We start from the raw sequence: 26,420 nt of genomic DNA on the forward strand, positions 1-26,420 counted from the left end.
AGGAAATTGTTACCTGATTCGCCTACAAGACAGCCTTATTTGCTTGTACTCACTGTGGCACATATATGAGCTGTCTCATGCAAATAGTTGGCTAGGTATAGGGAATGTAAAGATTAAGTCTAAATTTTACTTACTATTGGGAAGACAGTCTCTCAAGAAGCAAGTATATGCCCTAGAGAATAATAAATCTGTAGGTTTAGAAATTATTCAATGTGTTCAGTGCAATGCCAGCCAGTGGCGTAGCAAGGAGTGGGGGGGGCAGTCTGCTCTGGGCACCATCCAGAAAGAGGTGCCATCACTTGAAAATATGAGAAGGAAAGTATTAACTTAAAATAATTTCAACAACTTTTTTAAAATATTTCTTTCTCCACTTAAATTTACAGATATTAGTTGAAATTTCTATTTTACACAATTTAATTAATGACAAGATACTTTTTTATATTAACCGATTGTGACTGTAATACTTGTGTTTAAATTTTTGGTATGTTATTAAGGCACATAAAACCAGGGATGAAAACAATATTCAGCCTTTACCCAGCGTTTAGTTTAACCACATTTTTTTTTACAAAGTTCATCTTACAAGTCATTAAGTTAGCACCACATTTTTGGTGAGCAGATTTATACAAAGTATACAGGCAAGCCTTTGTATTTCTTGAAAAATCATTTTTCATTTTGATTTCTACTTATTTTGCAGATATTTTCCATTTTTCAACGAACTTATTTATATTGGCCCCTACATATAAGTACAAAATGAAACAAAATCAACCAAGCAGATTTCGAGAGAAAAGCAAAGAAAGCAAGAGAAGTTATTCAAGCAATGTCTGGATCACTGTTGAAGTATGTTGCACCTTCAACATTAGTGCAAAAGATAATCAGCATGATAAATCAGAAGAGCAAGTACAAGAGTCATCTTCTCAAGAGGAGATAACAGAGAAAGTTATTCATCCAGTAGTGTAGATCTAGTAAAAATACACATGAGCAGAGAGAAGATTCTGAAAAGGAAATAAACATAATTTTAAAGTATTGCAACTTGGGTTTTTTTTTGGCCTAACCTAGTACCAGATAACTTGAGAATTGATTTTATTAAGAAAGACAGTGAATATTTTCAAATTAAGGATGGACCTTCTGACACTGTTGAAAGAGCAGGAGAAAAAAATTAAAGTAAAATGTCGACAGCTAACAACTTCCTGGTTTTATAAGGCACTGCCAAAAGGAGAAAAAATTTTAAGCACATGGATGGTTTATTCACCATCATTAAGGAAATTTATTTTGTTTTTGCTGAAAACTATTTTCATTACAGAATAAAGAAATCAAAACATCCAACTTTATCACAGGATTTAAAACTTGATGGAAATTAAACCCAAAGGTTTCTGACCATTAAAATGGTGAACATCATCTCTCGTGCTTGGAGAAGTGGAAAACCTTAAGTGCAGGGTTAAAGTTTCAAAAAAACTATTGACCACATTCATCAGACAGTACTGGATAAAGAAAGAAAGAAATGGAGAGATGTTTTATATTGGCTTTTGGATGTAATCTTATTTCTGGCTCGTCAGATTCCTCCTTTTCGTGGACATGATGAATCCATATTTTCTACTACAAATAAAGCAAATTTTATAAAAATGGTAGAGTTGCTATCAAGTTATGACTCGCTTTTGAAAGAACATATTTTAAGAATTGAACATTTATCTGATAGGAAAGAACCTTCATATTTATTGCCAGAAATTCAAAATAGGTTTATTAACATATCAGGATTTTATGTGAGGGAAAAATTGTAGCCAATAATATAAAACAAGCTAAATATTTTGGAATTCTATTTGAAAGTACAGCAGACATATCCCACACTGATCAAATGTGTGAAGTAATTAGATAGGTTCACATTGTAGGTGACAAGATTGAAGTGAAGGAGTCATTTTTAGGCTTCTTTGCCATTGTTGGAAACATTGCTGCCGAACTCACAAAAGAAATTTTGAATAATTTAAAAAAGGAGGGACTGAACATAAATCTGTGATGTGGTCAAGGCTAAGACAATGCAGCAACCATGGCAGGAATTCATGGTAGGATCCAATTTAAAATCAAGGAAATTAACTCCAAAGCATTGTTTATGCCCTGTGCAAACCACTCGTTAAATTTATGCAGAGTGCATTCGTTTGCAAGCGTTTCATCATGCATAACCTTCTATGGAACACCTTTATTCCTTTTCAGTCTCTCCACACCATTGGGAAATAATGAAAAAACATACAGCAATGACAGAAAAAAAGACTTGCCCAGACAAGGTGGAGTACACATTATGAATCTGTAAATATGGTCAAAATGAATGAACTTTGAAAAAATAACTTCCACTCTACAAACATCGTATGAACCTCAGGAGAATATAGATACCAGATGGATCGCTGAAATTTTATTATCATCCTTAGGCGATTTTTCTTTTCTAAGTTATCTTTCTTTCTGGCATGAAATTCTACAAGAAGCTTATTACACAAAAATATTTACAAACAGTGGGAATAAGCCTGGAAAAATATGTTGTAAAGTTACAGACCTTAAAATTATTTATTAATGAAGAAAGAAATAAAATTGTAGAAAGGGTTCTTAAATTTGCAAATGCAACTTGTGAGGAAGTGGGCATTTCAATAGCAAGAAGGGGAAAAATAAGGATCAAAAAACAAAAGCCAGGAGAAATGACAAAGGATGCTGGAAAAGAGCGACGTATGAATGCCTGGATGAGAATTGGAGGTTCGAAAGCAATGGGTGAAATTCTTTCAATGTCTGCCCTTATTCTACCGTGTACAATTTGGTTGTTGCAAAGAAAGAATAAGAAATGCATATTTCAAAGCTGACCAAAATTTTCGATGAATTTTGTCATGAAGAAATTGTATTAGAAATTGGCTGACTATAGCGTCACTTACAAGCTGCAAAAATAACTGTTGAGAAAGCAAACAATGGAGAGCTTTGCAGTTTGTAGACTTTATTATAAAGTGGGATTTTTCAGATTCTCTACCAAATTTATTACTATGTTTAAGGTTCTTTTTAACCTTAAACAGTACGTGTATCTATAGCTTCTTGCAAAAGAACCTTTTCCAAATTAAAATTAATTAAAAATTACTTCCACTCATCAGTAGGTCAGACTGGAAGAGAGGTTCCCAAACTTTCTTGGTTCATGGCACCCTTAGTGTCCCAGTAATTTTTTCATGGTGTCCCTAGGCCAAAAGAAATACCTAACACAGTAGTTTTTGACTTTTTAATAATCTGATTCTGTGTGTGTGTGTGTGTGTGTGTGTGTGTGTGTGTGTGTGTGTGTGTGTGTGTGTGTGTGTGTAATATTAAAAAAATATGTATGATAGTTATTATAATAATGTAATTATAAACAAAATTACAATTAATAATACAAATTATATATACTTATATAATTTTATTCTTTATATAGAGGTACTAAATATACCAATTATAGATCACCAGAAAATTAAAAATATATGGTACAATGGATACCGTACACCTTTTTATAATGAAATAAATATATAAATTAAAAAATAAAATAAATAAGTTTAACTTAAACCCAAATTACATGGCACCCCTGGAATGCTGTTGCGGCACCCTGGTTGAAAACCACTGGACTAGATTATCAAATCTAGATACATTATCTACTGAAAATGAATAGCCAGTAAAATTAATTTTGATGAGGTTATCGATAAATTTTCCAAAATGAAGACATGAAAAATGGAAGCTATAAATCTCTTCTGTTATTGATTTTCACATTTTTTCTCTTTTTTTTGTTATATTAAATACTATGTAAATAAACTATACTTTATTCACTGATTTTTTAAAAAATCAGTTCCTTGAAAAATGTGCCTAGTTTTCTGTGATTTCTTAAAATCAGTTAAGTTTTAAGTTGATTTAAGACTTAATTGATTTTAAAATCAATTAAGTTTTTTTCATGTTGATAACATTTAGTGGGAGACACCAGAAGGACCCAGCCCGGGTGTAAAGACCATAGCTATGCCACTGATGCCAGCTAATTCTCTCCTGAATGATTCAAGCCCCAAAAAGATGAATAATCAAATGCTGACTGCTTTGGTTCCAAAGAAATGGCAATTTGAGGCAAATTTAGTGGGAGATTTAACTTAGGTTAATCTCCCACTAAGTTGGAAAACAGGAACATTTTCTATAATAAGGAGAGATGGAATAGAACCACAGAAAATTTAACCTGTCTACAGAGTAATGCTTGGAATGTTTAAACCAAATGAATGAATGTGAGGGACTGGCATGATCAATTATATTTGATATTGTATGGATGATGGATATATATACATCTGGTAAACAGGACAAAGAACTTCACTACAGTGAATACACTGTGTTAGAGAGATAAAGAAGGAAGAAGGAGCATACTTCTTATCAATAGCTTCCTACAGGTAATCAAAATTTGATCAAGCCAAGATGGAAGTCAAGTGTGTGAAGAAAGTTATTGTTATTTGGGTTTTTTTTTTAGGAGCATTAGCAACTAAGGCCATATTGCTCCGGGGATATGCGGTGGTCATTCCCTGACCTTTCCACATCCTCCGTATTTGGTGGTCATAGGCTCAAACCCTGGTCTAATCAAGACGCGTGTGCTACGCACTGCTGCTCCTGCCCACCTGGCTACAGAGGCGCCATGAAGAAAATGGTAAACAAAAGATGATAGAAGGGATGTTACAGGACATGCAACTATAAAGAGTGTGATAAAAATATCTTTAGGCAATCTGAAGGAAGAGCAAGTGGAACTGTCTCATTATGGCTAACTATAACTTCTCTTGTAGACTGGAAATCATGGACTAGCAACAGACTAAGTGGGATCAGAAACAGTGCATGAACTGATAGCAGGTAGTGAACACAATATAAAAAAACTGATATGCATGTTGAGCTGGCAGAAAAAGCAGGAATAACTCACAAGGAAGTGCATAAGGCTTTGAAAGGTATCATTAAAATTGAAGCTGAGGGTGTGCTCTCAATGGTAGAAGAGACAAGAATCAGGGGACACAGATATAAAGTTTTAAGGAATAACAAATGTGAAGCTTAAAAATACTTTTTTTTCGTGTGATTTAGAAATTTAGTAGAATTTTAATTCTATTAAAGTTCCAAATAAGATGGAGAAAATAGTATTTTTAGACTATGACCTCATAACTACCTTTAGCAAAAATCCCACAATCTTTTTACAATTATTATTTGCTATATTTTACAAACAATAAACAAACTTTTAAAAAATGTTTAAAATATTGAATCACTATTCAATTACAATTTTTAAAAGGACTGAGTTAGTTAAACAGTTTATCTTCCTTTAGTCATGTTATACTTAACAAACGTACAGAGTAAATACTGCTTTGTATTAAAATGTTTGTAATATCATTAAAAAAATTACCAACACCAAAGTTAAAAGGCCTGTTCTTAAAAATAAATCAAATACTTCCAAATGATACTCCATAAGTTGAAAGGAAATCTTATCATTTAGACCCTTCTTTCTCTTATCCAAATTATTTTTATATATATATATATATATATATATATATATATATATAAAATTATTATTCTTTTGTATTATCATTCTATTGTGGTTTAATCCGTCTTTTTTGCTAATAAATAATATTATATAGTTATAAAATAGTATTGATAATTGCCTATTGCTACAGATATTTAAAAAAAAATTTATCAATAATTATCATGAAAATTTCTTTAGCAATACGCAATAAGCTTCTAAATCCTAAATGTATAGGCCATGGGAAATTAAGATAACCGAGATAAGGCTAGCTTAAAGACCAGTATTGTATTAACAATAATACCTATATGTAAAAAAACACCAGTATTTAAGAAAATCGAACTATTGGAAATGTGTGTGTGTATATATATATAAAAAGGAGCAATAGGTTATAATTTCCTTGAATACAAAGTATTATTTCCTGATTCTGATTTCCTTTTAAACAACTCAATAATAAAAACACCTCTAAAATGTTCGCCTTTAATACATACCATAGGCAATTTTTGCAATCACGAGTAAATTTCAACTCTTTGGATTCTCTCTTTATCTTTACTTTTGCCCACATTTTTAATTAAAAAAAAAAAAGTTTGGAAAAGTGTGTGCTTTAAAAAAATAAATAAATACTGCTAAAATTTGTAACTCCACTGAGTACAAATAATTATATATAAAACACAAATATTAATGTTAACACGATGAACACTTCAGTGCATCTGAAACCCTTGGTTAATATTCTACTTCCAAAGTACAGGAAGAGACCTTAACACCTGTTAATGATTTGTAACAGATGGCAAAAATGCACAGTTGTAATCTGCTTTCTAATACTAGGTCATCTGAATATTGCATGTCTAAACTAAAAGGGGGAAAAAATTATGTTCAATCTAGTGAACTATAAAAACAGCTGCAGCAACTCTCACTTACACATAGGAAGCTATTGATTAGAAATATGCTCCTTCTTCCTTCTTTATTTGAATTTTTTGAATTGAATTTTATATTGCTTTTAGGAGTCTTAATACTAAACCAGTTAGATTAATTAATGCTAATTAAACCTAGTTAACTTTTCTCTCCTTCACATATTCATATATAATAATCACTCAAGGCTATCTAATTAAAAAATTTATTGTCCATTCTCTTTTTCAACCAAGGCAAACATCTGAATGACCCAAGGCAAAATTTCAGCCTATAGAAATCTCTCACATATTCCTCTCTATTCCACCATCTGCTATGTATCACTCGATACCATTATCAGACTGGTTATTTCAATTATAAAAAAGGAAGTTTTTGCTTTATCTTTCAAGATAATTCCAAAACCATTACACCTGTTTAAATAACGTTAGATTAAAGAGCATGGATACATTGAGAGTGAATGCAAAAGCAGTCACAGTCATAATGAAATCTTTGAACAAATGCTCAAAACCTGATCTGTAAAGTATCATTAACCTCTTTACTAAATGAACTTACTTGAATGGTGAAATTCCTCTGATTTTGAAGTCAGACCATGTCTCATGATCAGCATCATTCAACAATGCTTGTTGAATAGATTCAAATGCATTATAAGCATAATCCAATTCTTCTCTCAGTTTAAGGATAGAGCTGTCTAATGAAGATTTTTCATGTTTGCCTTGCACTGTAGTTTCCTTGTAGCAGAAAATAATATAAATTATTTGGAAGAATGAAAAGTCAGCAATTAATCAACATTCAGGAAAATTAACACATATATATATGATCAAATAAGTTAGTTTAATACAATAATTTCTGTACACAGTAAACCAACTGAAGTTGGGCAGTGGCATCATTGCATAACATCTCATATTGTGAATTCCTTCATTAGTTGCTTATCTCGTTATACCTTGAATAAGTAAAGCTTCCCTGGTAGAGAAGATCATTGTTACTTATTCTCAGTAGATACCACCAAACCTTTCAGGGTTATTTAGCTCCTGATTAGTGAGTGGGTAAGTACCCAATGGCATAACAGCTGACAATCCAGTTGACAACCACATATAATGAGATGGATAATTTGTGAAGGAATTCACAATATGAGATGTTATGTAATGATGCCACTGCACAACTTTGGTAGGTTAGCATTAGCATTAATATAGACATTTGATGCAAGAAAGCAAGCTTATACAGCATCAGCCAAAAAAAAAAAAAAAAAAAAAAAAAAACCTTCCCATTCCACTCATTCATTCACTCCAAAACATGTCTAGTTCTGACTTCAATTTATTTAAGCTATCAACTTCCACAACAACAGATGGATGTTTGTTCCAGCATTCACCCACCTGCTGGCTAAAAGCCAATTTCTGCACATCTATTCTATAATTGTCTTTTCTCAATTTGAATTTATGCCTTCTCAGATGCATAATCTCTCTCAGCAAGAGGAAGAATCCCATCAGCATTGAACTTGCTCAAACCATTCAAGGCCTTATACACCTCAACCAGATCACCTTGCAGGTGCCTAGTCTCCAGATGTCATAATTTGCAGAACTTAAGCCTTTCTCAGTGTAAGGGCAACCGTTTGTTCCACTCACCAATCTTGTTTAACTTCTCTGTACTTGTTGCAACAGCTCTACATCCTTCCTAAAATGAGGTCTCCAGACCCAGACAGAGTACTCAAGGTGTGCCCTGACCGCTACCTTATACAAGGTGATAATTACTTCCTTTATCCCTGCTAGCAAAATTCTTGTATATCATTGACAAGACCCCATGACCTGCCTGTCTGCACTGATCAGAAAACTTCATATCTGACTGCACAATTACCCCCAGGTCTTTTTCATTCTCCACTACCCTGAGTGTAGTACCACACAGTTGGTATATTACTCTGGGGTTACTGCTAGCCATATGCAATACTTTGTATTTGTCAATGTTAAGCTTCAGTTGCCATCTCTCAGCACATCTGCTCAACTTTTCTAGATCCTGCTGCAGTAGCATACTGTCATTAACAACCCTATCAACTTTTGTATCTCCTGCAAACTTCAACATTAAGCTTTCATCAATATCATTGATAAATATACAAAACGACAATGGGCCCAACACTGAACCCTGGGGGACTCCACTAATAACAACATTAGTCCATGAATTACCATTTTGTCTTCTCCTGCTCAACCATCCTTGCATCCATTGTAATACAGTAAAAAGAGTTCCTAAAATCCAAGTATATGATATCAAAATTACTCTTTGCATCCAGTTCATCTGTGAACACATCATAATATCCAATGAAATTGGTCAGACAAGACTTTCCCTTAACAAACTCATGCAGTGTCTGAACTATAATTGCGGTCTTGTCTAAATGATCCTGCAATGCTTCTTTAATCAGTGACTGAATTATTTTACCAAGGACAAAAGTTAAACTAACATGTTTGTAATTACTCATGTCACCCTTTGATCCCTCTTGGTGTACTGGGGACAAATTTGCACATATCCAGTCCATGGGGACCTCCCCCGAGTCCAAGGAAGATCTTATAATTATGGCTAAGGATTTGCTTACTTCCTTTGCTGCCTCGTTTAATATAACTGGATAGATTCCATCCACCCCAGTGCCTATCTTATGTTCAAATTAAACAATTTCTCGTCCAATTTGCTGTCAGTTATTACAAAATCATTTAGTTCCCTGTTACAGTTTAATAAGCTTCTGTTCTCCACATCCCTACAGAATCGTCATAAATCCTAAATGCATTAGCTATATACGGCTAAATTCAAAAATAATTCAAATATATTCAAGTTTCCAGTATAAAAAGTTCTAATGAAAGTAAATTTTTTCATACACGATTGTTTTCATAAATAACTTATCGTTGCTGTTTGTTTTCACAACAAAGCGACTATGGCTATTTTTTTTTTTTTTTTTTTGATTTGGTAGTTGTTGGCGCATCGGCTTCTGTGGCCATATTGCACCTCCCAAGGTTTTTGCAGTACTTTGATCCAAGCCCGAGGCGGGAATCGAACCCGCGACCTTTGGGTTGCCGGGCAGGTACTTTACCCACTCGGCTAGCCCGGTCGGCTGACTATGGCTATGAAGTGTGCGCATGGGAAGGGCTGTTCCAGGGAAAATATTGGAGTCACTGGTTAAAGAGGTGATACAGGATCACCTAAACAAGACAGCAGCAATAGTTCAGATGCAGCATGTGTTTGTTAAGGGGAAATCTTGTCTGACCAATTTGATTGGATACTATGATGTGGTAACAAAGGAATTGGATGCTAAAAATAATTTTGATATCATATACTTGGATTTCAGGAAAGCTTTTAATACTATTGCACATGGGACTGATGTACAAATTGTAGTGGTATGGCATTAAGGGCAAGTTACTGCAATGGATAAGGGGATGGTTGAGTGGGAGATGGCAAAAAGTGGTAATAAATGGACACTGTTATTAGTGGAGTCCCCAGGGTTCAGTTCTGGGCCCATTGTTGTTTTGTGTATTTATCAATGATATCAATGAGTATATATAAGGCTTAATGTCCAAGTTTGCAGATGATATAAAGGTTGGCAGGGTTGTTAATGACACTAAACACAGTATGCTACTGCAATAGGATCTAGAAATGCTAGGCAGATTGGCTGAGAAGTGGCAACTGAAGTGTAACAAAATACTGCATATGGGTAGCAGTAACCCAAGAGAAACGTACCAACTCAGTGGTACTACACTCAGGGAGGTGGAGAATGAAAAAGACCTGGGGAAAAACTTGTGCAGTGAGATACGAAGTTCTCTGAGCAGTGCAGACGAGCTGCTAGAGCAGGTCACGGAGTTTTGTGAATGATATATAGGAATTTTTCTAGGAGAGAAAAGGGGGTGATCATCCCTTTGTATAAGGCAATGGTCAGGCCACACCTTGAGTACTGTATAAAGGTCTGGAGGCCTCATTTTAGGAAGGATGTAGAGTTGCTAGAACGAGTACAGAGAAGGGCAACAAGATTGGTGAGAGGAACAAAGGGGTGCACTTATGAAGAAAGGCTTAAATTCTGCAAGTTGAAGCATCTGGAGACTAGACCTGCAAGGTGATCTGATTGAGGTGTATAAGGCCTTGAATGGTTTGAGCAGGCTCAATGCTCACAGGATACTTCGGCTTGCTCAAACTTAGAACCTGAGGGGACATAGATTCAAATTGAGGAAAGACAGTTGTAGAATAGATGTGTGGAAGTTTGCCTTTAGCCAACAGGTAGTTCAATGCTGGAACAGACTTCCATCTGTTGTTGTGGAAGTTGATAGCTTAAATAAATTTAAGGCTGAACTAGATAAACGTTTGGAGCGACCTTATGGGTGAAATGGGAAGGGGTGGTTTTTTTTTTTTTTTTTTTGCAGATGCTGTATAGGCTTGCTTTCTTGCATCATATGAACCAACTAATGCTAATATGCTACGGTTTTGGTCTGGTTAAGTTTGCTGGATGAAAAACCAGATGTGTGGTTGGGGGGGAGGGGGGGGCAGTTGCACAACCTCTTGACGAACTTAGCCATGGTGTGAAAAATAGCATAAAAGTGTGATTCCCATCTAGAAACTGAGACCTCTTCCACATGGTGTAGAAGAGGGTTGAGCTGATTAATATAAAGTTTATGCATTATATAAAAAAGGACTTCAGCCTCAGTCTCTATAATTCATTGTGGGGGGAGGGGTGATCAAACTTTATTCATGCATCCTTTATTCCACACTCCACTTTAAAATCTCGTCCTTTATCTAAACCTTGGTTTTCCAATAAATGTGCTAAGGCTGTTCAAGAGAAGAACGTTGCATATCGTAATTGGCTTGTTTCCAATCCTTCAGTTTCATTTTCTGAGTACACCAAACCTCGCAACAATTGTAAAGCAGTTATTAATCAGTCCAAACTAGATTATGAACAGACCAAGAGTAGAAATCTTGCTTCTTGCCCTAATGGTAGCCGAGCATTCTGGTCTTCTGCCAAAGCTATTGGCCGCAACTTTTGCCCATCTCTGCTCCCACCTCTGTAAAAACCAGATGGTTCTGTTGTCACTTCAACCAATTATTAAAGCTGACCTGCTAGCATCCCATTTTTCTTCCAACTCGTGTATTAATGATCTTGGTAAAACACCTCCCACCATTCCCAACACACTCCAGTGCTAATATGCTACGGTTTTGGTCACTCCAATTTCTAGGCAAAATTATATATCCCTTTTGGGGATTACCCTGACTTCTAATCCATTCAATGCCTCCTGTGGTCTTCTGTCAAAACGATGTTGAAAAGATTTTAACGAATCATGATGCAAAGAAAGCTCCAGGTCCTGACTGTATTTCTCCACTTGTTCTCAAAACCTGTGCTCCTGAACTTACTCCTATTCTTTGCCGCTTTTTTCACTTTCTTATTCAAAGGTGTTTTTCCTTCTGCTTGGAAATTTCCTCATATGCAGCCAGTTCCTAAAAAGGGTGACAAATCCCTCCCATCCAATTATTGTCCTATTGCAATTACTTCTACTCTTTCTAAAGTAATGGAGAAATCAATTCACCACCAACTTTAAACTACCTAGAAACCTTCCGTCTGATCAACGATCTCCAGTATAGATTCCGTCAGTGTCGATCCACTGGTGATATTCTGGCTTATGTTACTTATTTATGGACAAATTCAATGGAAAAGTTCAGTGAAACACAAGCAGTTGCTCTTGACATCTCAAAGGCTTTTGATTGTATTTGGCATAACAGTCTTCTAAACAAGCTTCCATCTTATGGTTTTCCAATTGTTTTTTATAATTAGTTATCCAGTTTTCTCTCTGATCGCTCGCTGAGGGTGATGGTAGATGGCTCTCTGTCTTCTAACTTCTCCACTAATGCTGGTGTCCCCCAAGGTTCAGTTCTTTCCACCACTCTTTTCCTCTTGTATATTAATGACCTTCTTCCATTGACTGGAAATCCTATCCTTCAACTTTTCAAATATCTGCTACCAATTCCTTAAATGCTGATCTCCAGGTAATTCTCCAGTGGGGCAAAGACAACTTAGTTGATTTCAATCCTTCTAAAACTCAGTCGTCTTATATCTCACAAAAAGGATTATTCTGCTCCTATGCTTATCTTTGGTGACACTCCGATTTCTAGGCAAAATTATATATCCCTTTTGGGGATTACCCTGACTTCTAATCTCTCTTGGCATAAAGTACATTATAAATATTGCTTCCTCTGCATCTAAAAAACTTGGTTTTCTCTTTATCACTTGGCGTTACTTTTCTTCCAAACAGTTGTTGACTGTAGAAATCGCAAATCCGGCCTACCATGGAATACTGTTCCCACATCTGGGGTGGTGCCACCAAAACCTCTCTCAGGCTTGTAGATTCCATTCAGAAGAGGGCAGTTAGATTAATTAATGACTCCTCTCTAACAGAGTCTCTTCACTCACTGTATCATAGACATTGTTTCTGCTGCATGCCTTTTTCTACAGATACTTCCATGGGCACTGTTCTTCTTTGGCTTCTATAATTCCCACTCTCTCTCTCTCTCTCTCTCTCTCTCTCTCTCTCAAAACAGTCCGAACGCATGCAGCCACCAGCCAACATCCATTTACTGTCCACTTCAAACTCACAGAACCAACTTTTCATCTTCACTTATTCATTCAACTGCCATTTTCTGGAACAACCTTCCTTCATACATATTTCCTGAAAATTAGTCTACAGAAGTTCAAGTCTAATATCAACAAATCTTTCGTCTTCTCAACCTCCAACCCAAGCAAGGTACAAAGTACTATAGGTTCTAGTACCTCTTGTGTTTGGGGTTTTCATAATTAAAAAAAAAGTGATTAAAATTTTAGCATACTCCTCAATAAAATATCCAATGCATATTAATTTACAATTTAAGGTTAATAACTGTAACTATCTACTTCCCTAATTATGCAGTCTTACTTTAGTAGTTTTGGAAGTGACACTTTACTCAGCTTTCTTTGTGGAAAGGATTTTAAATCTGTTAGAAGAACTGAAACGTAGCCGAATGGTCAGGAGCGGTTGTGCAGTAGCACACACTCTTTGAGTAGACCGGGATTCAAGCCCCTGACTGCTAAATACGGTTGATCTGCCAACCCGCACTGGGCCAGCGTGGCAGATTGTGGTCCATTTCCCTCAGCATGAATTGTTGAGGAGGCTTCCATTCTGCAGTGGGTTGATAATGGCTGCATTTCACCTTTTTTTTTTTTTTTTTTTTTTACAGCTACTGTGGAAAGTATCACTAGCTGCAGTTATGGAAAATTTCCTAAGATGCCTGTAAATGTTACTGAGATTATATATTGAAAGTGTTTTCACATAAAATTTGACATGTATCCTGAGTGGTGTGATACCAGAATTAATGCTGTAAGCGAAATACTTCTATTAGAAATTCATACTATAACATCTTTCTCTCCCACAACCCGACATTTACTTTTACAAAAGATTGTTTTAATTCAGTTACAAAAAGCCAAACTTACAACTATGTTCTTGCTCTCAATCCCTTCTTCTCCTATTTAATATGGACAGACACATACAGTAAATTTAAAAAATTGCATTTGATTTTCAATGAAAAGAAAACTACTTGATTTTTTTAAACATTTCATGAACCTTTAAGAATTATTTATGTAGGCACTACTTCTCTGCTGCTACTATTACAGGCTATAGGAAAAGGTTCCCTGGAAAGACTCAAAGCAAGGCACTGACAGTTTTTCCTATATTATTCAGGATAAATATATACATGATCAAGTGTATTTGGACACATAAAAGTAGTTGCAATAAAGGCTTTCAAGTCAAAATCCTAACAGAGAGCAGGATCAACTCTGAACTGTATGACAGCCTAAATTCCCCTGGGTATACTTCCTATCAACACCCAAATGATATCAGCTTGAATATAATTCGAGTTCTCTGCAAAGTAGCTACCAGAGCTCATTTGGAAGAAGGCCATTTCGGCCACAGGCTAACCTAGCACTAATTCATCAATTGGTTAATGGGGTCGAAGTCAGGGCCCTAAACAGGCAGCCAACTTTTTGATGTCATTGTCCACAAACCAGTTTTGTATGGCCTTCACTATATGGCATGGAATGCTGCTGTACTGATACCTACAGGACCAGTTTCTGCAGCACTGCCTCAATGCAGGTAGCACATAATTGTTCAAGTAGGTCGCCGACATCATGGTTTCAGGCACTACCACCACAGACCAAATCAAAACCAGCTCAAACAGCTCCACACCATCAGATAACCTGCAATACTCTCCAGGAAATCTTCACACCCAAACATGTCCATGAACAAAACATTTTTTAGCAAGATTTGTCATTTCACAGAACCCTCTGCCTGTGTGTGAACTATTCTAGAGCCCTCAAATCTCAGAAACAATACCACTCTAAATGCTATTTTGCACTAGTGACCATGATATTGGGCTTACTGGAAAATGTCCTACCACTGAACCTAAGGCTATACAGCTCCCTATGGACAGTTAATGTACTGGTGGATCCCATGTCAAAAAGTCTGAAAATTCGAATTCCTGACCCATGCTGGCTTCTAACATACTGCTGCTGTATAGGCAGATCCAAGAGATTTACAATGGAATGTCTGAACCAATACACATGCATGGGGAACTTCAGACACAGCACACAGTATTCCTGAAGGGGTGAGGTCTGAATAAATTTGGTCATAGATTGTATATTTTCCACTGATTTTGCAGTTTCACTGTGGTTTCATTTTGTGGTTTCAATTTCATTCTCTAATACATTCCAACTTTCCATTTACTTTATATCATCACTCGCTTCAAAAGTGTTGTAACTACTGTATTTGGGACTGGCCGCACTGCTGAAATAAAGTATAGGAATACTGTCTATCAGTAATGTTGGTTTAAAATTAAATTCACTCAGAGAAGACTTCCAAATGTGATATGTTTAACACTTTATCTACTCTAAGAAATGCATTAGCATTATTCTCAAGTGTTACTAAAATAAACAACAGGAAGGAGCAAACTGATGGTTGTTGTTGTTATTTGGTTTTTAGGAGCATTAGCAACTAAGGCCATATTGCTCCGGGAATATGCAGTGGTCATTCCCTGACCTTTCCGCATCCTCCGTATTTGGTGGTGACGGGCTCGAACCCCGGTCTAATCAAGAAGCGTGTGCTACGCACTGCTGCTCCTTCCCACCTGGCTACGGAGGCATCTAAACTGATGGAAGAGGAAATGCTAATAATGGTCGTTCAAATGGAATGGCTATTAAAATTTCAAAGAATTAGATATTTTCTACTACTGATTGGTATTTATGAACTTAAAAATCTTAATTCAAGTCATAATTACAATATAATACTTACCAGAGCCTCTATAGTTTTATTAAGAGCAGCATTTACCCTATCTTTCTCTTCCAACAATACAGTTTTCCTATCAAGCTGCACTGTCATATCACGTATTCTGAAATAACGGAAAAATATTGCAAAGAATTTTAATTTGAGAGAGAGAGAGAGAGAGAGAGAGGAGAGAGAGAGAGAGAGAGAGAAGAATCTTTACTTCAACTAACATAGCACAAATAAATAAAAGCTGCAATATGCCCATCACAGCCACAAGGCCAAGGGTTAATGTTGTGCTATATCGTAGTAAAACAAATATTTAAATACACCAAGTGAAAGATGTAAATAACAAAACAATAAATATGAAAGAAAGGTTATTAGCAGAACAAGGGTAAGTACCAACTAACTAACTGCACAATCAGAGGTTTATTCCATTGGAATAGTTTTACATTATATACAATAACACAGTACATTAATATATAAATCAGTGGTTATTGACCTTTTTTTTAATAAAGGCATCCCTAAGTAATTTATTTTATTTTGTGGCACCCCTTACTCAATTTTCTGCCTGTTAGATCCAATTTTCTTTCTCTCTCTCTCTCTCTCTCTCTCTCTCTCTCTCTCTCTCTCTCTCTCTCTCTCTCTCTCTCTCTCTCTCTCTCTCTCCATATATATACGTGCGCGCACACACAAAATAGAAATAATTGATGAAGGACACAGTAAGATGGGAAAGTTATTAACAGCAATGTGCCAGGCCTAATATGAGAAGAAAAAAAATGTTAAGAACCTAATAAATTAGGTGGAAATAATGGCTGAATTAATAAGCCAAATCATATTTACAAAAGCTAGAAAGGAAGTGGTAATTAATGCATATTAAAAAATAATATTAAATGAAAATAAAAATGAGAATAATAATAATGAAAATAAAGAAAATAAATTGGTACATAGATCAGGTATTTCATCAGGGGACTACACCCGATCATGTACCAAAACACTGTTTCTATACAAACCCATGCTGATGGAGGTAGCATTAAATAATACCTGGCTATGGAGGCGCCTGGTACCTCTCATGAAACAACCAGTCTCACGTAACCTTCTGTGCACACGTGCAAAAATCGTATGATGAGGAGCACGACTGTGCAGGAAACGTTCCTGGTATAAGTGCAGAGCGGTGCGCCCGTTACAGTGCGCAGCTCCATACGCGAGGTGCATGTCGGCCAGTTCAACGTTTGAATACTCATCCATCCTACTGCCTCGGGAACCGGTTCGCAAATGCTGACTTCCAGCGGAATCGCTGTTCGCGCGACCTCCCATTCAACGTCCTCTACCGCATGACGAAGTCATTTCGGACCCTGCAATGCTATGTGATTCCGATTCGTCTCTGTGCCCCTTACACCTCCTGCAAGTTTGTCGCACTGGTAGTGAATCACCCTGTTGTGTGTGTGTATATATATATAGAATCCAAATATTAGAGTTTAAATTGTAAAAAATATAAAATTATTAAGTGTTACATATAGAACTAACCGATTAATGCCATCAAACGATAGAACATTACATCGGACGTTAGGTATGTCCAAATTGGATAAGTTATAGTGTAATGTAAGTATCTCCATAGTTTGAAAATCGATGTAGCCACAGGCTAACCGTACCTCCAGTATAGATGAAAAATTACATGAAAAAATATAAAATATTAAGTTAATTAACATAATAAGCCTTACATGGGAAACCCATTTTGCAAGAGACTTTGTCGAGGGCTAAACCCTTACAAAATAACCAACCCATGTTAGACTGAGCCATTGGTTTCTATTATCATCTGCCTGTATGCAAAAACCAAAAATTCCATAATAATGGATAATTCATCTAATTTAAAATTAGGTTATAGTAAAGACTATAAATCAGTATAAATCTAGCCATCCAAAAAGGGGGACATGTCTAACCATAATTTGTAAGAATATGGGCTGGATGATATTTAGCCCGACCGATCGCTGCAACATTATAAGCAACAACTGAGAAATTATTAATATTTGCTGAACAATATTTGCAGAAAATGGCTAAATTAGCTAACTAAAGGCGAACGGAAAGCAGTGTAGTTAAAGCAATAGTACCTCACTCCCCCTCGAATTACTCTAATAGTTTGTGAGATATGAAAAAATAAGGCAAGAGGATAGATAAAAGTGAAAAAGAAAAGGAAAAGCAATTTATCGATAATACATCGGATAAAACCGGGAGTGTAACTTCCCGACCCTAATAGTAGGGATTCTGGTTAAGTAGTAAGAGCCGGTAAAATATATCAATAGAATGCGAAAAGAAACGGAAAAAACGGAATGGCTAATTCCTAAGATAATTTACTATAACGTCAAAATATCAAGTAGTGGCGAACTTTATGTAAAGCGTTAAACAACAAAGGAGGGAATACCGTAGAACCAGTATGGTCCTGTCAAAGATCTTAGGTGGCGCAGTATACGCGGCAGTTATAAACGTCTTGTGCGTTAACTGCAGGCGTTTAGTTTTCCCGCCTTGGGCTACGGTAATGTATGTAAGGTAGATTCTTTGACGGGACCATACTGGTTCTACGGTATTCCCTCCTTTGTTGTTTAACGCTTTACATAAAGTTCGCCACTACTTGATATTTTGACGTTATAGTAAATTATCTTAGGAATTAGCCATTCCGTTTCTTTTCGCATTCTATTGATATATTGTACCGGCTCTTACTACTTAACCAGGATCCCTACTATTAGGGTCGGGAAGTTACACTCCCGGTTTTATCCGATGTATTATCGATAAATTGCTTTTCCTTTTCTTTTTCACTTTTATCTATCCTCTTGCCTTATTTTTTCATATCTCACGAACTATTAGAGTAATTCGAGGGGGAGTGAGGTACTATTGCTTTAACTACACTGCTTTCCGTTCGCCTTTAGTTAGCTAATTTAGCCATTTGCTGCAAATATTGTTCAGCAAGTATTAATAATTTCTCAGTTGTGCTTATAATGTTGCAGCAATCGGTCGGGCTAAATATCATCCAGCCCGTATTCTTACAAATTATGGTTAGACATGTCCCCCTTTTTGGATGGCTAGATTTATACTGATTTATAGTCTTTACTATAACCTAATTTTAAATTAGATGAATTATCCATTATTATGGAATTTTTAGTTTTGGCATACAGGCAGATGATAACAGAAACCGATGGCTCAGTCTAACATGGGTTGGTTATTTTGTAAGGGTTTAGCCCTCGACAAAGTCTCTTGCAAAATGGGTTTCCCATGTAAGGCTTATTATGTTAATTAACTTAATACAGTAAACCCCCGCTATTCGCGGGGGTTACGTTCCTGAGAAATGCCGCGAATACCGGAAACGCGAATACTGAGTTATGGCTCCCATAGTAATAAAGGGGTTCCGTACCAAAGTATGAAATATATAAGAAAAAATAGTCTAAAATTTTGTCTATGTATGTATTATACGTACCTTCATAATATGACTATGTACATAGACAGTACATAGTGAAATGCAAGCATATGCCATCGAAATGAAAATAAGAAACAATTTAATATTAAATGTAATACAGTATTTATTAGAAATTTCAAACTAGCGTCTTTGCTAGCTAAAAAACCTATCCTGCCAGTGCTATCACCAGTTTCGCTAAAGCGTTGATAAGGAGTTTTTGCGTTTTCACGAATGATGAGTGAATTTAACGGAATTTTATTTTGAGTTCGGTCTGCTATCCACAGATTTAAAGCCTTTTCCATTTTTTCTAATTTAACATCACAAGTTACAGAGAAAATTTTTGAAGCAATTAGCGCGTTTTCACGGACACTACGGCGGATTTTTTCTTCCGATTTCTTGATTGATCGTATCGTTGACTCATTGATTTTATAATGTTTTGCCACTGAGGAGACACTTTCACCATTAGAAATTTTATCTAATAACTCAATTTTATTCGCTAATGTCATCACCTTCTTTGATATTTTCACATTTCTCTTGTTATTCGTAGCATATTTTTGTAGGGGTTAGAAAGAACTTGTCTACAATAAAGTCACTTTCTTCCGTTAACACACTCGAAAAAGTCTGTTTTACACTGCAAAACGGTAGATTTATCACTTTTGTAAGCATATCAATTTATAAATTGATAAATTTATAAGCATATAAATTAAAAGCAAACGACGAAACCTTCCATAACAAGCGCATAACACATATTGAACAAGGATTAGCGAGAAACATTCACGCTCGCGATTTTGTCACCCCTCTCCCCCCACCCACTGAGCGCTGTTTTGACCGGGAAAGATAATTTTAGCCACGCCCATGTTTTTTTATGGCGGAAAATATTCACGGCGCTTTAAAATTCAATTTTTTAGGTTTCATTTTATATTAAATCGGCGATCGTGAATACGCGAAACCGCGAATACAGATACCGCGAATAGCGGGGGTTTACTGTATTTTATATTTTTTCATGTAATTTTTCATGTATACTGGAGGTACGGTTAGCCTGTGGCTACATCGATTTTCAAACTATGGAGGTACTTACATTACACTATAACTTATCCAATTTGGACATATATATATTAGTTATTATAGTAAAAGCACAATATATTATATTACACACAAGATTATAGACTGGCAATCTGTTTCTGATTGCCAGTCTATAATCTAGATGTTACAGAGTGCTGTGTGATGGGGAGTTGCTAAATACTGCAATCGTAATAAGAATACCTGATATAGTGGTGACAAAAGTGATTACCCTATGCAACGAAAATGCAGTATGCTGTGAATTAATAGGTGAATTTGGTCAAATTTACCTGGTGACTCTGTATTGTCAACACTCTGAGAACACTGAACCTGACATTGAATACCTAGAAAAAGTTAATAGGCTGTTGGGTTCTTGTGAGGTGATCATAGCACTCGACTCTTAACTCCAATTCTCTGCTCTGAGGAGGTGAGAATTCTGATGAAAGAGGAATGCTGCTAGAGGAATATATAGCCTTTATTGGAATGGAGATATTAAATGTTCCTGGACATCCTCCTACTTATGATACGGTGCATGGCCATTCCTATATAGATTTCACTCTTGCAACAGAGGCTATAAGGAACAAAATTAGCAATTGGAATGTGGCAGAGGGCTATACCACTAGTGATCACAATGTGATTCTTTTTGCTGTGGAATATCCAAGATTGTATTAGAGAATGGAATGTTCTCAATCGATATTCCACTAAAAAAGCTATATGGCCAAAATTTAATGCAAAGTTTATGGAATTAACTGATCATGTAAATTGGGAAGAACTAGAGATCGATGACTATGTCCATTTATTAAAAAAAAAGAAAACAGAAAAACTAACTCAATCTTGCAACCATAGTATGAAAAGAATGAGAATACCTGATAGACCTGCATTTTGGTGGTCTGACAATCTAACTAAGATGAGAAAGGAAGTTAACAAGCTAAGAAGGAAATGTCAAAGACATCGACGCGTTGGAAACCAAGATATTGTAACAGAGTATGTAACTCTGCACCAAGAAAAAAGGAGGCTTTATGTTAAGGCAATAAATGAAGCTAAAAGTAATTACTGGAAAAATTATGTCGAAGAGCAAGAATCCAGAGACCTGTGGGTACTGTCTATAAAATTTTAAATTCTAAGAAAAATATTAATTTGTCTAACGTAACAACTACGGTTGGATCTGAGGATAACCAAACGTTAGGATGGAGGGGAACTGTGAACAGGATACTTGATCTTTTTCCAGGATTACACCAGGAAGAAAATGATCTGGCTGTAAATCTAACATTAGAAAACCATGAGTACTTGATGGAAGAAGAAGAACCTGAGTTTTCTGCTCAGGAGGTTGAGTTCGCCATTGTGCAGGCAAAGGATGGTAAATCTCCGGGCCTAGACAGAGTTGAAGTAGTAGTGCTAAAGAAAGCTTTTGCACTGACACCAGAAATCTTTGTGACTTTGTATAATAAGTGCCTAAGATGAGGAGCTTTTCCTAGGAGCTGGAAGGTTGCACATGTGAAGCTTTTAATAAAAGGAACAGATAGATTATTAGATGATACTGGTGCATACCGGCCTATTGCTCTTCTCTCTGTACTGGGAAAAGCATATGAAAGGCTGTGTGTAAACCGGCTTATGATTATTTATGAAAATAAGTCTATGTCCTCAGAAAACCAATATGGTTTTAAAAAGGGAAGAAGTACTGAGGACGCAGCATATAGACTTACCAGAACAGTTGAGGAGAGCGGTGATAGGTATGTACTAGATATTTTCGTAGACTTCCGTGGTGCATTTGACCGGCTCTGGTGGGAAGAGTATCTTGTCTAGAATAAGGAAAATAGGCTGTACCAAGACAATGTACAAAGTCATAGAGAGCTACTTTAGCGAAAGGAAAATAATAGTTAAAAACAAATATGAATGTATTGAACAAGACATGTGTAGAGGTTGTCCTCAAGGCTCTGTGATGGGCCCCTTTGTCTGGAATGTAGTGTTTGACACCTTCCTAGAGCAGGAAATAGACTGAGTTAAATGTATCGCATATGCTGATGATCTGGCTATGTTAGTTTCTGGTGGGTCTAGATCACAAATAGAAACTAGAGCAGGATATCCTCTAAACTTACTAAGCGAAATAAACTGGAGATCTCGATCAGTAAAACTGTACAGATGCTCCTTAAAGGTAGGCTGAGCATGAATCGTCCTCCAGCTTTGTGGCTGAATGGGGTTCCCGTTATGTATGTCAGGATGACTAAGTACTTGGGCCTCCAGTTGGAAGAAAGATTGTTTTATACAGAACATGCAAAGTATATAAAAAATAAAATAAGACTTCTGTATGCCAAGCTCCAAAGAGTTGTTAGGTCTGATTGGGGCATAAAAGGACGTTCTCTGACTCTATTATATAACTGTCTATTTGTCCCAATTGTGACTTATGCTTCTGGGGCTTGGGTTCACAGAGTTGGAACTGTGATGGTCCAAAAGTACCTAACCCAGGCACAAAGATTCGCATTATTGGGAGTCACCAGGGCATGCCAGATGGTTTCCTCAGAAGCCTTGCAGGTTATTTCAGGAAGAATGCCGGCCTACCATGAAGTACTATTAAAAGGTCTGATTTATTTCACTAAGAATAATATCCGAAAAGAAATACTGATATAAAACCATGTCCAGATATAGAGAAAGTTTAATCTAGGAATGACATTAATAGTAAAAAATTTAGAATACTAAGCGAATTGAAAATCCAGTGGCAAAATGTATGGGACTGCTTGACCAAAGGAAGACAGACTTATCTGTTCTTACCAAATGTAGATATTGTAGACCCCAAGAAAAAGCCATGGTTACAGTTTGGGCTAACGGCAACGTTTTTAATAACTGGCCGTGGTCTGAAACTTAGGCTCTTTGAGCCTAAGTTACGCTTGAGGGAGTCTGGATTCTGCATGTGCGGATATGAAGAAACTTCTAAGCACATAATGTTAGAATGTACTCAATATTGTGACATAAGATCTCAGCTGGAAAGCTGCTTAGGTTGCTTGGATGAAGATGGGCTGAGTGTCCTGTTCACAAATAGAGTATATTTTTCCTATTTTAATAGTTTCGTGAAAGAAGTGTTTCGAAGACGGAAATTATTGGATAGTAGAAGTTCTCCTCCCAGTGGCAGGGATGGTAACTGTATTGATCCGGGTTGATAAGCTAACTATGTTAACAAGAGTCTGTCCCTCCTCAGAACAGGCTAAGTAACTTTTAAAGTTTAAATTTTATGTTTTGTATTGTGAGTTTGATTTTATAAATTTTAAATTTTTAATCCCAAGATTTGGAACCATGTAAATGAAAAGATCTTAGCCACGGATGTGCAGATGCACAGGTAGTGGAAGGATCAGGTATTTCAATGGAGTCCTATACTACAAATGAACAGTTTTCATACACAACAAAAGTTTTAAATAACTTACTTCTGTGACTGCTTAGTCTAATGCAGTTTAGGCAAAAGGAAGTAAAGTAAAATAAACTGAAAATTAAAAATAAAGTAAGACATCACCTGCTAAGCTGTGCACATCTCTTAAGGGTCATCAAACTCAACCTAAAATTATTTAAAGACTAAAAAATAAATAAAATAACATGGGTAACAAGCATCCTTTAGAATATTTGCACCAGTTTCTTTGCTATAATTCTCTAAGTACACACAACAAATGTTGTGTGTACTTAGAGAATATTCACTATGATTCACTATGAATACGTAGTGAATGTCACTATTCAAACTGCCTTTCCATGGATTGTTTGTCCCTTCATCAGTGGGAAACAAGAAACCAATCAAAATGTCAAACCAACAACCCAGTGATAACTTTACATAATTTGGCATCTCCATAGCTGACTGGGGGTGGCCAATCTTTTCTTGCAAAGTGCCACATATTATGTTGTAAATGTGTCAAATACTGCCTAGGAGTAGATGTAGAAGCTGCCACTATTAATACCTCCACCTCCATTTTATTGATCTGTATCACCAAACGTTTTTGCTAATTTTGTAGATGAATTTTATGATAAGCACTTGTAATATTTTTGTTAGAAATAAAATTTGTTTATAAAATATATTTAATATTGGTTAACAAATAAGTATTCATCTTTACAAGAACTGACATCATGAAGAGCTCACTAACTCCCTATTTACCCATACTATATTAATGTTAAAAGGCAATAAAATATAAATAGGTGATCCTGTCACATCGAAACCCAGGTCATAATTTCTAATACTAAAAGTGGTTTTTAAACTGCATGAGTTCAGCTTCACTTCTGATTTTTCAAATCAATTGCATAATTTTCATGTTATTTTTTCACATTGGGAGGAGTGCCACTAACAAGAGCTATGCATGCACTTGTGACATACATGCCAGAGTTGGCAACTCACCTCTAATGTAGATGATCAAACTCTAAGTTTAGAAGTAACAAAATTGAAGAAAAACATGGTGAGTTGCAAATATGAAGATACTTTATTTTATATATATATATATATATATATATATATATATATATATATATATATATATATGATTGCAGAGGATATTTAATGTAGAAATTAAATAACAATGCAAAGCTGTAAAAATATTACAATACCGTGTAGATAGACTAATAATAAAATAGCAAATGCTTAAAAAAGCAGTACTCATCTTGAATAAATCTGCATGGTTTAATTAGAGAGGGTTGGTTAATATTTAGGTTGAATAGTTGAGTTAAAGAGACTAAGGGAGGGGCAAAAATAAAGTGTTATTTCGGCAATTAGAATAGGTGCAAGGGAACAGGTGTGTACACATCTAATCCTTGGTTGTCATTAAAGTAGGGAATAGTTAAAATTAAATAAATAATAGTGGGCCATTAGTCATTACGGGGACTTTCGTTGGATTACGTCTTCAGTTGGCAATTGGAAATTAAATAAATAAATACAAGCAGATAGGACTTGAGCCACAGCTCAACTGATCTTTGGTTGGAACAGAATGTTTTCCACAGTCAGACTAATGCACTTAATATTGCTTGTATTTATTTATGAGGATACTTTGATTACAAATCTAATTTAAATACTTGAAATAAAACAAACTTAGTTTGTTCTTTTAGTTATATAGAGAAATGATCAATTATATCTTTTGGTATCCCACAATACTGTGTAAACTTGTCATCACTATCCCAGGACCTGTACTCATGGTGCCTTAGTTACCAACTGATGGAGGCAGACAACAATCTCCAAGTTGGCCATCTGGTAATAGCACACATGAATAAATAACAAACTACTTCTTAGCCCATCTGCCCAAATTATCTAGATCCTGTTGCAGTAGCACACTGCCATTACTGTCATTAACAACCCTACCAACCTTTGTATCATCTGCAAACTTCGACATTAAGCCTGATATACCTTCATCAATATCATTGATAAATATACAAAACAACAGTAGACCTAACACCGAACCCTGTGGGACTCCACTAATAACATTAGACCAAGAAGAGCAGCACCCATTGATTACCACCCTCTGTCTTCTAGCACTTATCCATCCTTTTATCCATTGTAGCAACTTACCCTTAATACCATTCTGCTCCAATTTGTACAATAGTCTTCCATGAGCAACAGTGTCAAAAGCTTTCCTGAAATCCAAATATATGATATCAAAATTATTTTTCGCAGCCAGTTCCTTTGTAACCACATCATAATATCTTATCAAATTTGTCAGACAAGACTTCCCCTTAACAAACCCATGCTGTGTCTGAATTATTGCTGCAGTCTTGTCTAGATGATCCTGCAATGCATCTTTAACCAGTGACTCCATTATTTTACCCGGAACAGAAGTTAAACTAACTTGTCTGTAATTACTCGTGTCACCCTTCGATCCCCCTTTGTGAATTGGGGATACATTTGCACATCTCCAGTCCGTGGGAACCTTCCCTGAGTCCAAGGATGCTCTCATAATTATGGCTAAGGGTTTGCTTAGTTGCCTTGCCGCCTCCTTTAATATAACTGGATAGATCCCATCCACCCCAGGTGCTTTTCTTACATTTAACTTCAACAATTTCTCTTCCACTTTGCTCTTAGTTATTACAAGATCATTAAGCACCCTGCTACAATTTGATAACCTTCTGCCATTTTCAAACCTTAATAATTCCTCACGTGTGAATGTAGATGCAAAATACTCATTCAGTTTGTCTACTATCTGAGCAGGATCATCAACAGTCGAACCATCGATGTCAAGTGGACCAATCAGATTCATCCCCTTCCTTT

General features: G+C 35.9%; 1 protein-coding gene across 1 annotated transcript in view; it reads right to left on the reverse strand.

Moving 5' to 3' along the window:
• LOC150085386 (rootletin-like) overlaps window positions 1–26,420 on the reverse strand; it is a 239,314-nt gene that overhangs the window by 48,763 nt on the left and 164,131 nt on the right. Inside the window, exons 10-11 of the mRNA XM_090374550.1 lie at window positions 15,730–15,826; window positions 6,959–7,134 (exon numbers count right to left, since the gene is read on the reverse strand). Of these exons, the coding sequence (XP_090230676.1) occupies window positions 6,959–7,134; window positions 15,730–15,826 (273 nt within the window). The remainder of the gene's footprint in view (window positions 1–6,958; window positions 7,135–15,729; window positions 15,827–26,420) is intronic.

This window comes from Mastigoproctus giganteus, chromosome 5 (genome assembly GCF_048544385.1).
Source record: "Mastigoproctus giganteus isolate SK-2022 chromosome 5, ASM4854438v1, whole genome shotgun sequence".
NCBI lineage: Eukaryota > Metazoa > Arthropoda > Arachnida > Uropygi > Thelyphonidae > Mastigoproctus > Mastigoproctus giganteus.